The sequence below is a fragment of the Erinaceus europaeus genome, chromosome 1 (assembly GCF_950295315.1).
Source record: "Erinaceus europaeus chromosome 1, mEriEur2.1, whole genome shotgun sequence".
Classification (NCBI taxonomy): domain Eukaryota; kingdom Metazoa; phylum Chordata; class Mammalia; order Eulipotyphla; family Erinaceidae; genus Erinaceus; species Erinaceus europaeus.
In genome coordinates this window covers 94,173,762-94,188,230 of record NC_080162.1, presented here as the reverse complement: position 1 = coordinate 94,188,230, position 14,469 = coordinate 94,173,762, and the positions used below count along the sequence as shown (strand labels likewise).

The 14,469-nt window shown below is 43.2% G+C and overlaps 1 protein-coding gene and 1 pseudogene across 2 annotated transcripts in view; both read left to right on the top strand.

Moving 5' to 3' along the window:
* Positions 1 to 203: 203 nt before the first annotated feature.
* Positions 204 to 769, top strand: LOC132541388 (elastin-like; annotated as a pseudogene).
* WAPL (WAPL cohesin release factor) overlaps positions 634 to 14,469 on the top strand; it is a 94,493-nt gene continuing 80,657 nt past the window's right edge. The window contains exons 1-2 of one of the 2 annotated variants that reach the window (XM_016191340.2): positions 634 to 765; positions 6,220 to 6,741. In XM_016191340.2, the coding sequence (XP_016046826.1) occupies positions 6,240 to 6,741 (502 nt within the window). In that variant the 5' untranslated portion in view covers positions 634 to 765; positions 6,220 to 6,239. Of the gene's footprint in view, positions 766 to 6,219; positions 6,742 to 12,844; positions 12,865 to 14,469 lie in introns of those variants that run through there. The other variant, XM_060190970.1, reaches the window with a different exon arrangement.

The following is a 14,469-nucleotide window of genomic DNA, read 5'->3' as shown; positions in this document are numbered from 1 at the left end:
CTGCACCAGCCGCCCTCCTCCGACCCTCCCCCGCGGCACCTGTGTCTCCCGGCGGGGCCAGGAGCTTGAACTGGCTCCGGAGCCCAGACGCATCGCGACCCCTGCAACAGTCTCGCCCGCCGCCCAGTTCCCGCACCGGGTTCTCCGCACCGGGACCTCACGGACGGGGACTACAAATCCCGTCGGCCCCCGCGGCCGGGCCAATGGCGGGCGCCGGAGCATGCGGGGCGCGGCGCCTGCGCGGCGGTTTGAGTAAGCGGTCGAGCGATTGGCTGCGGGGTCGGGCGGCCGCGCGGGGCCTGTGGGAAGCGGAGTGACGGAGCGAGCGGCTGTTGGAGGAAGGAGGTGGGGGCCGGGAGCGCAAATGGCGTTGAGATGGTTCAGGGCCCTGTTCAAACTCCAGCGCTGATCATTCACCGGCGGAAGCGGCGGCGCAGAAGGCGGCGGCCCATCGGAGGCACGTAGTGGGCTTCGGGACCAGCTCTGACGGCGGCGACAGCCAGGGAGGCCTAGGCCTGGGCTCGGCCGGCGGCGCTCGAGGCGGGGAGGGAAGTTGCGGTGCCGCCGCTCCTCCCCCCCTCCGCCGGGTTTCCTATTTACCAAGAAGCGGAGTCGCGGGGTCTGACGGTGGCGGACACCTCCGTCCCCCTCGGCGTACCAGCCCTCCGCGTTCTCCCGCGCGGGGCTCCCGCGCCCCTCCGTGGGCCGTTGGGAGCGGGAGAGGCGGAGGCAGCCGGAGGCTAAAGCACCCGCCAGACGCCGAGGGTGAGTGAGGTCTCGCGCGGACGCCTAGGCCCGGAGCGGCAGGGGTGAGGGTGGGGGACGGCGGGGGTGCGGGCAGCAGTGGGTGATGGCAACCCGGCTGTCTCCGCCACCGGGCTCCTGAGCAACTTGGGCAAGGGGGCCGACCCGAAGAAGTCTCTCTCTCTCTCTCTTTTTTTTTCCTTCTTTCTCTTTTTTCGTTTTCTCCCTTTTCCTTTTTCTTTTTTTTTTTTCACCTCCTTTTTTTTTTTTTTTTTCCCTGCCTCTTGTTCTCTCTTTGCCCCGCCGTGAGTTCTTTTCCGGGCGGCTGCCGAATGACTTCCCTTCCCCAGACGCGGTCAAGTGTGTTGGCTTCAGCCCCGAATCCTCTGCTGTCTCTGCCTCCGCCCCTGGCCGCCAGCGGGGCCTTTTGCTGCCCTGGGGATTTGGTGGCAGAAGCTTCCGGGGCGTCGCGAGCGACGTCCTTTTTCTGCGCGGGGGGTGGGGGTGGGGGGCCGGCGAAGGGGAAAAGTTGCGCGAGCTCCCGGCCGGCCTCGACCCCCCCCCCCCCAGGTGGAGCTTCCGGCTCCCGGGACGTGGGAGAAGCCCCTGCACCCTCAGGCGGTCGGGCACACGCTGCTCCTGGGTGGGGAGGGGGGAGACACTCAGCCAGGACTTTTTTCATCCCAGTCCTTCTCCCCCACCCACCCCCTTTGAAGATCCGACCTGACTTGGGGCTAAGTTGTTAGCAAAGGCCAGGGGTCTGAGGAAGATTTTGTTGTGAATCTATCTTTCTTTTCTCTTTTCTTTTCTTTTTTTTAAATAATTGGGAGAGTCTTTGGAGTTTGACGATCTGCTCACGATCGCCTCTGTACTTGCAGTGTGCTTAAAGACTGTAATGTCAGGCATGTGTGCACACTTGGGTGAATTAAGACAGACTCTGCGCCCTAGGCGTAGGTAAATGTCATCCTGACAGGCTGCTGTCAGTAAGAAAGAAAAGGAAAAAGACATACTGTAAAGGAAGTTGAAAAAGAAGCATAATAAAAATAGAGGGGGCGTATTATATAATGAACTTTTCGTGTACTCTGTTGACAGTCAAGAGTTAATAGTACACTTTTAAGCAATATACCAAAAAACGCATTTTACATTTTATCAGTATCTCATTATGTATTTTTTAAAAGATCTGGATTGTTAAAGGAGCAGGAGTGTTTTTTTTTTTTTTTTAAATATTTTATTTATTTATTAGCGAGAAAGATAGGAGGAGAGAAAGAACCAGACATCACTCTGGTACATTTGCTGCCAGGAACTGAACTCAGGACCTCACGCTTGAGAGTCCAACGTTTTACCCACTGTACCACCTCCTGGACCACAGGAGTGGTTCTTATCGATTTAAAGAAACATTATTTTATTTTCCCAGAGCACTGCTCAGCTCTTGCTTTTTCTTTCTTTCTCTTTCTTTTTTTTTTTTTAAAGAGTTTATCTATTCATGAGAAAGATAGGAAAGAAAAAGAAGCAGACATCACTCTGGTACATGTGCGTGGGGGATTGAACTCATGACCTCATGCTTGAGAGTCCAATGCTTTATCCACTGCACCACCTCAGGGACCACTCAGCTCATGCATTTGATGGTGCTGGGGATTGAACCTGGTAACTTGGAGCCTCAGGGCTGAAAGGTTTTTGCTCAGTCATTATACTGCCAACCCCTTTTATCGATTAAAATAATTAACTCCTTAGCATGAAATAATTCATCAGCTTTCTGTAGCAAATGCTTAATAGTTCTGGGATCGTTTTTAATCCGAGAGTTATCCACGTGTAGGCCTAAGAGAGCACACATTTAGACTTTGGTTTGGCCCTTTAGTCAGCATTTTCAGGTGATTACTATGTAAGTATATCCAAAACAGTCCAACTTTCTTCCCTGTAAGTGTAAATGTAGGTCTGTAGATAGGGAATTTACATTCTTGGAGGAATGAAATGACTTTACATTTTGTTCTTGACTCTGCCAAACATACTCATTTTTTCTTAGGCTGTATTTAATAAGACAGAAATATTCTGTAATGTAAATCTTCAATAAGAGAAGTAGGTCTCCCTCAGGAAAAAGTTTTTGACATTTCGTGTAAAAATCTTGAAACAAACTACAGACTTAAAAAAAAATTTTTTTTTATTATCTTTATTGGATAGAGACAGCCAGAAGTAGAGAGGGAAGGAGAGAGACAGAGAGACACCTGCAGCACTGCTTCACCACATGCAAAGCTTTCCCCCTGCAGGTGGGGACTCGGGGCTTGAACCCGGTTCATTATGCATTGTAATGTGTGTTCGACCAGGTGTGCCACCATCCAGCCCCCACAGACTACTCTTAATGCATGTATATAATGACTAAATTAATTCATATATTGGAAAATTACAGATAAAATATCATTCTAGTTGTTGGCTTGTAAATTTCAAAGTGTGGAGATTTTTCTTCAGCGTATAGACAGTTCACATTTTTCTATTATCCCATTTTTCATTTTATCAATTGATATTTAAACTTTAGAAATTCAAAGTGTGAGAAATGGTGGAGGAATGAGTGCTTAAAAAGTACGGTAGCTTTTTTTTTTATATATTTTTAAATATTTATTTTATTTATTTATTCCCTTTTGTTGCCCTTGTTGTTTTATTGTTGTAGTTATTATTGTTGTTGTCGTTGGATAGGACAGAGAGAAATGGAGAGAGGAGGGGAAGACAGAGAGGAGGAGAGAAAGATAGACACCTGCAGACCTGCTTCACCGCCTGTGAAGCGACTCCCCTGCAGGTGGGGAGCCGGGGTTCGAACTGGGATCCTTATGCCGGTCCTTGTGCTTTGCGCCACCTGCGCTTAACAGCTTTTTTTTTTTTTAAACAATGTTTAACTCTTGATTTAATGTCCTAAATCTTTTTTGCCATAGTATTTGTTGTTACTGTGCAGGCCAGTCAGATGAATTAAGTTATCCTTTGTGAAGTGAAGAGGAAAAATAAAGTTATGTTTAGATTGCTTTGGTTAATAATTGTTGGCTCCAGAAAATGTAACTCAGCAAATGAGTACAGCTCTATAGGGAGGAGAAAGATAAAATAAATACAGTTTTGTGTGTGTGTGTGTGTGTGTGTGTGTGTGTGTGTGTGTGTGTGTGTGTGTGTGTGTGTATTTAGGGAGGTGACCAGATAAGGAATATTTTTGAAGTCATATTAGACCAAGAATCTGTATGGTTAGGTTAATAGTGCAGGTTCTAATGAATGAAAAAATACCATTATTTTTTTCAGATGACCCCTCCCCCAGCTCCATACTTTCTGAAATATCAAATAAAGTTCATTAACATTTTTGAGATCCTGGCGGGGGGAATGGACATTTTAACGCTTCATTTTGGGTGCTGGTGGTTTGGGACCATGTGTGTCCATGATTTTACCCCTCCCAGGGCCTTTTTTTTTTTTTTATTTGTTACTCTGCTACATGTGCTTCCAGGGATTGAATTCAGGACCTCATACTTCAGAGTCTAATGCTTTATCCACTTTGCCGCCTCCCAGACCACTTTTCATTCATAAAGAGCACAGAACACAGGTGTAGGAGCTGGAACCATAGCTTCATGCATGGTAAAGCACAGGTTCTACTTAGTATGCTAGCCCACTGCTAGCCCCATAAACATTATATAAAAAAAAAACCTTTTACTGTAATCATATTATTACTTTTAAATACTTTATTAATTTATGGGGGAGAAAACCAGAACTTCATGGCACATGTGATGCTGGGGATTGAACTTGGAGGCCTCATATTTGAGGCACCAGCATTTTAAAAAAATATTTATTTCCAGGGAGTTGGGCGGTAGCGCAGCAGCTTAAGCGCATGTGGTGCAAAGCTCAAGGACCCGTGTGAGGATCCCAGTTAGAGCCCCTGGCTCCCCACTTGCAGGGGAGTCGCTTCACAGGCAGTGAAGCAGGTCTGCAGAGCTTTCTCTGTCTTCCTCTCTCTGTCTTCCTCTCCTCTCTCCATTTCTCTCTGTCCTATCCAACAACGACATCAATAACAACAACAATAAAAAACAAGAGCAACAAAAGGGAAATAAATATTTTTTAATATTTCCTTTTTGTTGCCCTTTTTATTGTTGTTGTTATTGATGTCGTCGTTGTTGGATAGGACAGAGAGAAATGGAGACAGGACGGGGAGAAAGATAGATACCTGCAGACCTGCTTCACCACCTGTGAAGCGACTCCTCTGCATGTGGGGAGCCAGGGGCTTGAACCGGGATCCTCCTGCCCATCCTTGCGCTTTGCGCCACTTGCACTTAATCCACTGCGCTACCGTCTGACTCCTGAGGCACCAACATTTTATCTACTGGGCCACAGTCAGATGATGATGATTTAACAAAAGCACTGTTCAGCTCTAGCTTATGGTGATGTGGGGGATTGAACCAGGGACTTTAGAGCCTCAAGTATGAAAGTCTCATTGCATAACCATTATGCTATTTACCCCCACCCCAGTCAGATTATTTTTAACATGAAGATGTTTATGAGAATAGTAAGCAGACTGATTTGAAACTTAAGATAAAACTGTTCTCCAGAAGTTGATTTTTCTTTTTTTAATTGTTTTTCGTGAGAGTCAGAAAAAGACCAGAACTCTAGGACTGGGGAAATAGCATAGTGATTGATTATAGAAAAAGGCCTTCACACCTGAGGCTCCAAAGTCCCATGTTCAATTCACTGCATCACCATAAACCAAAGCTGATTTACACACCTACCACCACACTAGACCAGACCACTGCTCAACTGTAGCATATGATGATACTGGGATTGAATTTGGGACTGTTGAGCCACAGGCATGGGAGTCTAGTTTACAGTCTTTGTGCTATATCTCCTTGGCCCTATAAGTTAGTGAAAAAACAAACCTGAATGCCGTGTAATAAGTTAGTTAGTCATTAGCCCCCCTTTTTAATTAAGTTTTTAAAATTTATTTATTCATGAGAAAGATAGGGGAGAATCAGACATCACCCTGGTACATGTGCTGCCAGGGGTTGAACTTTGGACCTAATCCTTGAGAGTCCAACGCTTTATCCACTGCTCTTGGGCCACGTCATTAGGCTTTCTTTGTAACTAACCTATGAATATATATTTGTTAAAAAATTCATGTGAGTGCTCTGGGAGGTGGTACAGTGGGTAAAGCATTGCACTCACAAGCATGTTGTTCAATCCCCAACAGCACATGTACCAGAGTAATTCTCTAGCTCTCTTTCCCTCTCTCCTCCTATCTCTCTCATTAACATAAAAATTAAAAAAAAATTGTATGGAAGAATATAGAGTAAGAAATGAGCCTCTCAACACCCACCAACATATTAACTGTTTTTAGAGGTTTGTATATTGAATGTATGTTGAATGTAGAAAAGCCACATGGGGATAATTCCTGGCTTTTAAAAAATTATTATTCAGTGTTAACACTTGTCAAATATTTGATCCATATATATCCTTTTTTTTTAACAGAATATGAAACAGGTGTCAAAATGACATCCAGATTTGGGAAAACATACAGTAGGAAAGGAGGAAATGGCAGTTCAAAATTTGATGAAGTCTTTTCCAACAAACGGACCACTCTTAGCACAAAATGGGGAGAGACCACCTTTATGGCTAAATTAGGGCAGAAGAGGCCCAATTTCAAGCCAGATATCCAAGAAATCCCAAAGAAACCTAAGGTGGAAGAGGAAAATACTGGAGATCCTTTTGGATTTGATAGTGATGATGAGTCTCTACCTGTTTCTTCAAAGAATTTAGCCCAGGGCAAGGGTTCCTCTTACTCAGAATCTAATGAAACTGTTCAGCTGGAAGATGTCACTTCTGTACTTGAAGCTAATAGTAAAATTAGTCATGCAGTGGGTGAAGACAGTGTTGTAGCTGATAAATGCTTACATTTGGAGGACTCTACTTTGCTTGGGAAAGAAAAGAGCACAAACCGTATCTTGGAAGATGATGCAAGCAAAGGTAGCTGCACTAAATTAACAACTTCAGGTAAGTTTTAATTTTCTTAAATTTGAGTTATGAGCATCTCGTAAGTCATTTAGTTAAATGGCTTAAACTCAAGTATTTTGCTTTCTGAATTTGTGATCAGTGGGGCCTATAAATCATTTATAAGAGAGATTCAGTTAAAAGTTGAAATTTTACTTACGGACTGGTGAGATAGTTTACCTGGAAGAAGAGCTGCATTGCCTTGCGCTTGACTGAGGTTTGAGCCTGCCAGCCACTGCACTGAGGGAAGCTCTGATATCTTTCTTTCCTTCCCTGTCTGAAAAAGTTGGTCAGGAGGGGCAAAACTTGCACCAACAAAGAGAAAGTAAGTTTTTATTTAAATAGTTTGGATATTAATGTTTGCTTGCAGTACTTTCTGGTTATAGGCTTTCTTAAACCTCTAAGCTCCAACTCCACTATGAAACTCTTGGAAACCTAACTCCCACCACACTGAACACAAACTTCAGTGGCCTCTACTTTTCTCTCTGCCTCTGTCTCTATCAAGTAAATCTTTTTTTTTTTTAAAGTCTTCTAGTTGTGTTAGTGTTGCATTGTATCTCATTCACTTACTGAAAGATATGGATTGTTACTAATAGTGAAAATGAAGCGAACATTTACAGTGACAGGCTTAAGGGTGTTAGACTTTCGTCCAAAATTAGAAGGTGAATAGAATGGAAACATTGAAGAATTGAACTTCAGTGTGAATTGAGACTTGTTTGGAGTCTGGTACCCGTTGTAATAGGTAAAGATTTCAGTTCACAAAACCAGCTTTTATTTATTTATTTGATTGGTTGGTTACTGGATAGAGACAGCCAGAAATCAAGAGGGAAAGGTATGATGGAAAGGGACAGAGGCAGAGAGACACCTGCAACACTGTAAAGCTTTTCCCCTGCAGATGGGGACTTGGGGCTTGAACTCGTGTCCTTGCATATTGTAACATTAGCACTCAACCAGGTATGCCATCACCCAGCCCTGTTATTTATTTATTTATTTTGAAGACTTATTTATCAATTGGGTAGAGGGAGATAAGGAACTAGAGCATCACTCTGGCACGTGATGGCAGAGATTGAACCCAGCACTTTATGCCTAAAAATTCCAATGCTTTATCTACTATGCCACCTCCCAGGCTGCTAAAACCAGCTGTATTTTTTAAAATATTAAAAAAAAATTTTTTTTATATTTATTTTATTTATTCCCTTTTGTTGCCCTTGTTGTTTTATTGTTGTAGTTATTATTTGTTGTTGTCGTTGTTGGATAGGACAGAGAGAAATGGAGAGAGGAGGGGAAGACAGAGAGGAGGAGAGAAAGATAGACACCTGCAGACCTGCTTCACCGCCTGTGAAGCGACTCCCCTGCAGGTGGGGAGCCGGGGTTCGAACCGGGATCCTCATGCCGGTCCTTGTGCTTTGCGCCACCTGTGCTTAACCCGCTGCGCTACAGCCTAACTCCCTTTTTAAAATATTTTTTTATTATCTTTATTTATTTATTGGATAGAGACAGCCAGAAATCGAGAGGAAGGGGGAGGTGAGAGGGAGAGAAACAGAGACACCTGCAGCCTTGCTTCACCACTTGCAAAGCTTTCCCTCTGCAGGTGGGGACTGGGGGCTTAAACCTGGGTCCTTACACATTGTAAGATTTGCACTCAACCAAGTGTGCTACCACCCCCACCCCCCCACCAGCTGTATTTTTAAAAGGTTAAGTTTGTAAATCTGGCATCTGGTATTCCCAAAACAATATATTTTGTTTATTGCACCCCTGTTCACTTTTGTAAAGGATTTGAGACTTAAAATAACAAGTGTAATGACTAAAAGACTGAACAGTTAAGGTTGGAGGTGGCCTGGAGACCAGCAAAAGTGCTGACTACCAGCATTAGAACAAAGATGACACTAGCTGAAAATAAACCTCAGTTTTCAACTTCTTGGTGAAATTTAGCAATATAAAAGTTAGATCTCGAGCTGGCAGAATAGCTCACTTGGAGAGTGTACTACTTTTCCATGTGTTCACCCTGGGTTTAAGCCTTGCCTACACCACATTGAAGGAAGCTTCAGAGCTGTGGTTTCTTTGCCTCTTTCTCTAAAAGTCAGCCCACAGTGTGAAGCCTCAGGGATGACCAAAAAAGTTTAGTAGATTTAATGTTTTCTTTCTTTTATTTTTATTTATTTATTCCTTTTTGTTGCCCTTGTTGTTTTATTGTTGTTGTCGGATAGGACAGAGAGAAATGGAGAGAGGAGGGGAAGACAGAGAGGGGAAGGAAAGATAGACACCTGCAGACTTGCTTCACCACCTGTGAAGGGACTCCCCTGCAGGTGGGAGCCTGGGGCTCGAATGGGGACCCTTATGCTGGTCCATGCGCTTTGTGCCACGTGCGCTTAACCCACTGCGCTACCACCCAACTCCCAGTGTTTTATTTTTTTAATGCTTTATTTTTTATTAGTGACTTAATATTGATTTACAAGATTGTAAGATAATAGGGGTACAGTTCCATACAGTTCCCACCACCAGAGTTCTGTGTCCCATCCCCTCTATTGGCAACTTCCCTATTTACTCCCTGGGAGTATCAACAGAAATTCTTTTGGGGGTGATGGATGTAGGAGTTCTGCCTTCCGTAATTGCTTCTGCACTGAACACGGTGTTGTAAAGTCGATCCATACCCCCAACTTGTTTCTTTCGCTAGTGAGGTGTAGGTCTCTGGAGAAGTGAGGTTCCAGGAAGCGTTGGTGAGGTCATCTGACCAGGGAAGTAAGGGTGGAGTCACAGTATCATCTGGAACTTGGTGGCTGAAATGCAGTAAGATGGAAAACAGGACAAAATGCTTAATAAATAGGAACCTTAAAATAGGAATAGAACAGATGAAAGTAGGGGCATTAGGGTAGAAGGAAGCTAGGAAGTCTATTTTAGATGTTTCTAGGAGCCTGTCTTAATAATTTTGGTTTGAGCTTGATAGCTAACGTGGGTGCGAACTAGAGATACTGTCTGGGAAGGTGGTGTCAGAGGGGAGAGTAGAACTAGGGATCAGGATTAGGGCAGAGAGTTGCTCACAGACTTGAAGAAGATATACAAATACAATTAGCTGTTTACTACAAAGATCTAACCTGGGATTCATAACTATTAATATTTTGTACAGAAGCCTGTGTAAGCTCCCTGTCAGTCTGAGCTTTCAGTCCATGGTCACAGCTAGAAGATGCATTCATTTCAGAACCAGTTTTCCTGAGTGGCAGAGTAGGATGGCCCAGCATCCCTTCAGAGAGTGAGCGATCCCCAGGTTTAATGGTTTGGAAGGGAGTAATGACAATGCTTTGTTAGGACTGAATTCTAAGAGACTTTTTAATTTTTTTTTTTTTTTTTGAGACTGAAATGAGACCTGAAATAGCATGATGCAGCTCTATCTTGTATAGTTTTACTAAAAATACTGAACATTTTTTTACCCTTTCTCTCATTCTTGGATCAAAGGATGAACCAGCTGTTACTGTCATTCCCTTGACCATTCTGGTCAGTTCTAATTTGGCTGTCCTTATGCTTTACCCACATCCTTTTGAATCTGTTCGTAACATAAGGCTAGGTATACAAAGTCTAACAACTTTGACCAGATCTGTTCCCCTAAAATGTACTATAATAAAAGTCCTGTTGAATCAAAAATGAATTTTAGTTCAGCTATTTTTTTTTTTTTTTTTTTAATTTAAGTGAACTTCTCACCAACTTTTGGTTGGTGCAAGGGATTGAACCTGGAACTTTTTTGAACCTGGAACCTCAAGCACGAGAGCCTCTTTGCATAACCTTTATGTTATCTACACTGTTTTATAGATGAGCATCAGAGAGCTTAAAAGCCACCTTGGCTTCACGTATATACAAACAATTTGCCATTCAAAGTTGCTAGGTGGTAACTGGGAGCACTGTGTGTGTGTATAGAAATAATAGCAGGGAGCCAGGCAGTGGCGCAGTGGGTTAAGCGCATGTGGCGGAAAGTGCACAGGCGGGCATCAGCCCCCCAGCTCCCGACCTGCAGGACAGGGGGTTCACTTCGCATGCAGTGAAGCAGGTCCGCAGGTGTATATCTTTCTCTCCCCCTCCTCTCCTATCTAACAATAACGACAGCAGTGACGACAACAACAACGACAACAATGATAAACAACAAGGGCAACAAAAGGGGAAAAAAATAAATAATAGCTTTTTTTCTATTTCAAATGTAGCTAGGTTGTAAGTTCTGGTGTTGATACTGTGGACTGTCTGGGCATCCAAAGTTCACCGTAATGAGTTTGTGAGGGGAAAAAAGATGTTTATTAAAATACAGATAAATTGATATGTAGAGTCATCTTTTTAAAAAATATTTATTCTTTTGTTGCCCTTGTTTTATTGTTGTAGTCATTATTATTATTATTGATGTCATTGTTGTTGGATAGGACAGAGAAATGGAGAGAGATGGGGAAGACAGAGGGGGAGAGAAAGATAGACACCTGCAGACTTGTTTCACCACTTGTGAAGTAACTCCCCTGCAGGTGTGGGGGGGGGCCCTCGAACTGAACCGGGATCCTTACACTGATCCTTGTGCTTTGTGCCTCTTGCGCTTAACCCCACTGCGCCACCGCCCAACTCCCATCCAGAGGTATCTTATCCCTCTTCCTCCTTCACAAGCCACCCTAGTGGGAAGAGAATGGTGTTTTCTGTAGCAGATCTGGCATCTCTGTAGGGTAATGAAGGAACTCTCTCAGAGAGTGCTTGTAATTCTGATGTCAGTCTTATCCTATCCCCAAGGTATGCTGTTAATTGTAAGTTCATATCTGTAAGTAGGTACTGGTTTTGGGAATATTTCTATACTTTGTGATTTTCCTTTGCCTCACTCTATAATGTGGGCTAATGTCTATTAGATTATCACTGCCTTTACTCTTTCAGAGAGCCTTTTGCTTATAATTGAAATTTAGGAATTCACCTGTAAGTGGCCTCTACAAATCTGAAGGTGGCCTCTGAAGTTTTTTTAATTAGAGATGTTTTTGAGAAATATATATATATGTGTGTGTGTGTGTGTGTGTGTCTGTGTGTCTGTGTGTATATTTTTTCCTTTGCTGGGGCTCAGTGCCTGCGCTATGAATCCACTGCTCCTGGAGGCCATTTTTCCTATTTTATTGTCCTTATTGCTATTATTATTGTTGCCATTGCTATTGTTGTTGGATAGGACAGAAAAATCAAGAGAAGAGGGGAAGACAGAGGGGTAGAGAAAGACAGACACCTAAATTAGCATCGAGGGCAACAAGATGCCATTGTGGCCTTCTTGGCGCATCCCCATCTCAGGAACACGCAATGGACTCTTTTAGGAAAGATGATTTTTTTTTGTTTTGTTTGTTTTTAGTGTATCTGTAAATGTTTCTGCTTGTATCAAATGTTGTCATAGGATTCACATCTCTCAACCGTATTTAAAATTGTTTGTTGCATTCTTTGTACAGAGGAGTACCGGTGATACTTCTATAAACTTTACACAGTAAAATTCCACTATGGTTTTGAAAAAAAAAAAAAAGACAGACACCTACAGAACTGCTTCACCCTTTGTGACCGTTTGTGAAGCAACCCCTCTGCAGGTGAGAAGCCAGGGGTTTGAACAGGGATCCCTGTGCAGATTCCTGTGCCTCGCTCCATGTGAGCTAAACCCATTGTGCTACTGCCCAATCCTAGAGAATGATAAGACTTTTAATGTCAGATAAAAGTTACATACATACTTGGTTTGGTGTTCAGTCCTTTACAGTTTGTATCAAGGCATTTTATTCAAGAACCATTAAGTTTTGCCATCAAGCTTATTTTAAGTTTAGGCCATTTTTCACTGTAAATTATATCTTATTAGTAACAAGGGTTTATCCAAGCTCAAATTTCTATAATCTCTCCTGGAATTAAGTGGGAAAAAATGATTGTTAATGCACTACCAAGGAGTGAGTGCAGGATTTTGTGCACATGGCTGTACTAATACTACTGACCTCCTAGTGCCTTTTTTTTTTTTTTTTTCCTTTTTTTCCTCTATAAGGGAGAAACTGGAGAGAAGGAATGCTGAAGCACTGCTGTATCCTATATGAAGCCTCCCCAGTGCTGCCCATGGTGTGTCAGTGTGGTACCAGGGGCTTGAACCTAATCCTTAAGGGCTGTAAAGTACGTGCTTTACTGGACAAGCAATCTCTGTGCTTTTCTTGCCATCTCCCACCATGTGATTTCGCTTTCCTGGGCCATTCATTGTTACTGTTGTTTTCCTAACTATAGATTGAGGGGGCCGGGGGTGGGCATCATAGTACCAAAGATTCTTTTGGAGCCACAGCACCCTCCATGTGTTTCTGGGATGCACTAAGTTTAAAATGCAATTTAAAAAAAGTAGAAGTAATGGGGGGAGAGAGAACCAGAGCATCACTCTGGCATAAGCAATGCAAGGGGTCAAAGTAGGGACCTCATATTCACTGGACCACTCAAAGTGCATTTCGTTGTAGTGGAGTATATGATTAATTTTTAGGTATTATGAAGATTATATTTTAAGCATATATATATATTTTAAAGACTTTATTTTATTAATGAGAAAGGTAGAAGAGAGAAAGAACCAGACATCACTCTGATACATGTGCTGCTGGGGGTTGAACTTGGGACCTCATGCTCGAGAGCCCAGTGCTTTATCTTTTTCGCACCACCTCCTGGACCATTATATGTTTGAGATCTATATATTCTTTTTTTAAAATTTTATTTTAATGAGAGAGTGCTACAGAAAGACCAGAACACTGCTCAGCTCTGGCTTTTGGTGAGGTGGGATGGGAGATTGACCTTGGGACCTAGGAGCCTCAGGCATGAAAATCTTTGTGGAACATTATGCTGTCTCCCTGGCTTTTTTTTTTTTTTAATATATATTTATTTATTTTCCCTTTTGGCCCCTTTTTTTAATTGTTGTTGTAGTTATTGTTCTTGTTAGATAAGACAGAGAAATGGAGAGAGGAGGGGAAGACAGAGAGGGGGAGAGAAAGATAGACACCTGCAGACCTGCTTCACCACCTGTGAAATGACTCCCCTGCAGGTGGGGATCCAGGGGCTCAAACCAGGATCCTTACTTTGGTCCTTGCGCTTTGTGTCACATGTGCTTAACCCACTGTGCTACCTCCCAACTACCTTTTTTTTTTTTTTTTTTTCTAATGTGATTTATTTGAAGAGAAAGTTCAGATTGAGGTTGTGATCAAACATAATGGTTGCCTTATTCTAAATTGATGTTTTTGTCTAAAAAAACCAAGAAGGAAGATTTTCTCCCCCCTTCTTCCTTCTACGGGCAGAGATAATACCACAACATCAGGACTTTCTTCAATGTGATGGGACCTTGGTTACACAGATGGCAAAGTAGCACACTATACTAGTGAGCTATTTCTTAGTCCATGACTTCCTTCCTTCCTTCTTTTTTTTTTTTTTTGCCTCCAGGGTTATTGCTGGGGCTTGGTACCTATACCACGAACCCACTGCTCCTGGAGGTTATTTTTTTTCTCTTTTGTCACCCTTGTTTTATTGTTGTGGTTATTATTATTGTTGTTGATGTCGCTGTTGTTGGATAGGACAGAGAGAAATAGAGAGAGGAGGGAGAGAAGGACAGACACCTGCAGATCTGCTTCACCACTTGTGAAGCAACCACCTGCTGCAGGTGGGGAGCGGGGCGGGGCGGGGAGTTCAAACCAGGATCCTAATGCTGGTCTTTGTGCTTTGTGCCATGTGTACTTAACCAACCCGCTGCTGCAC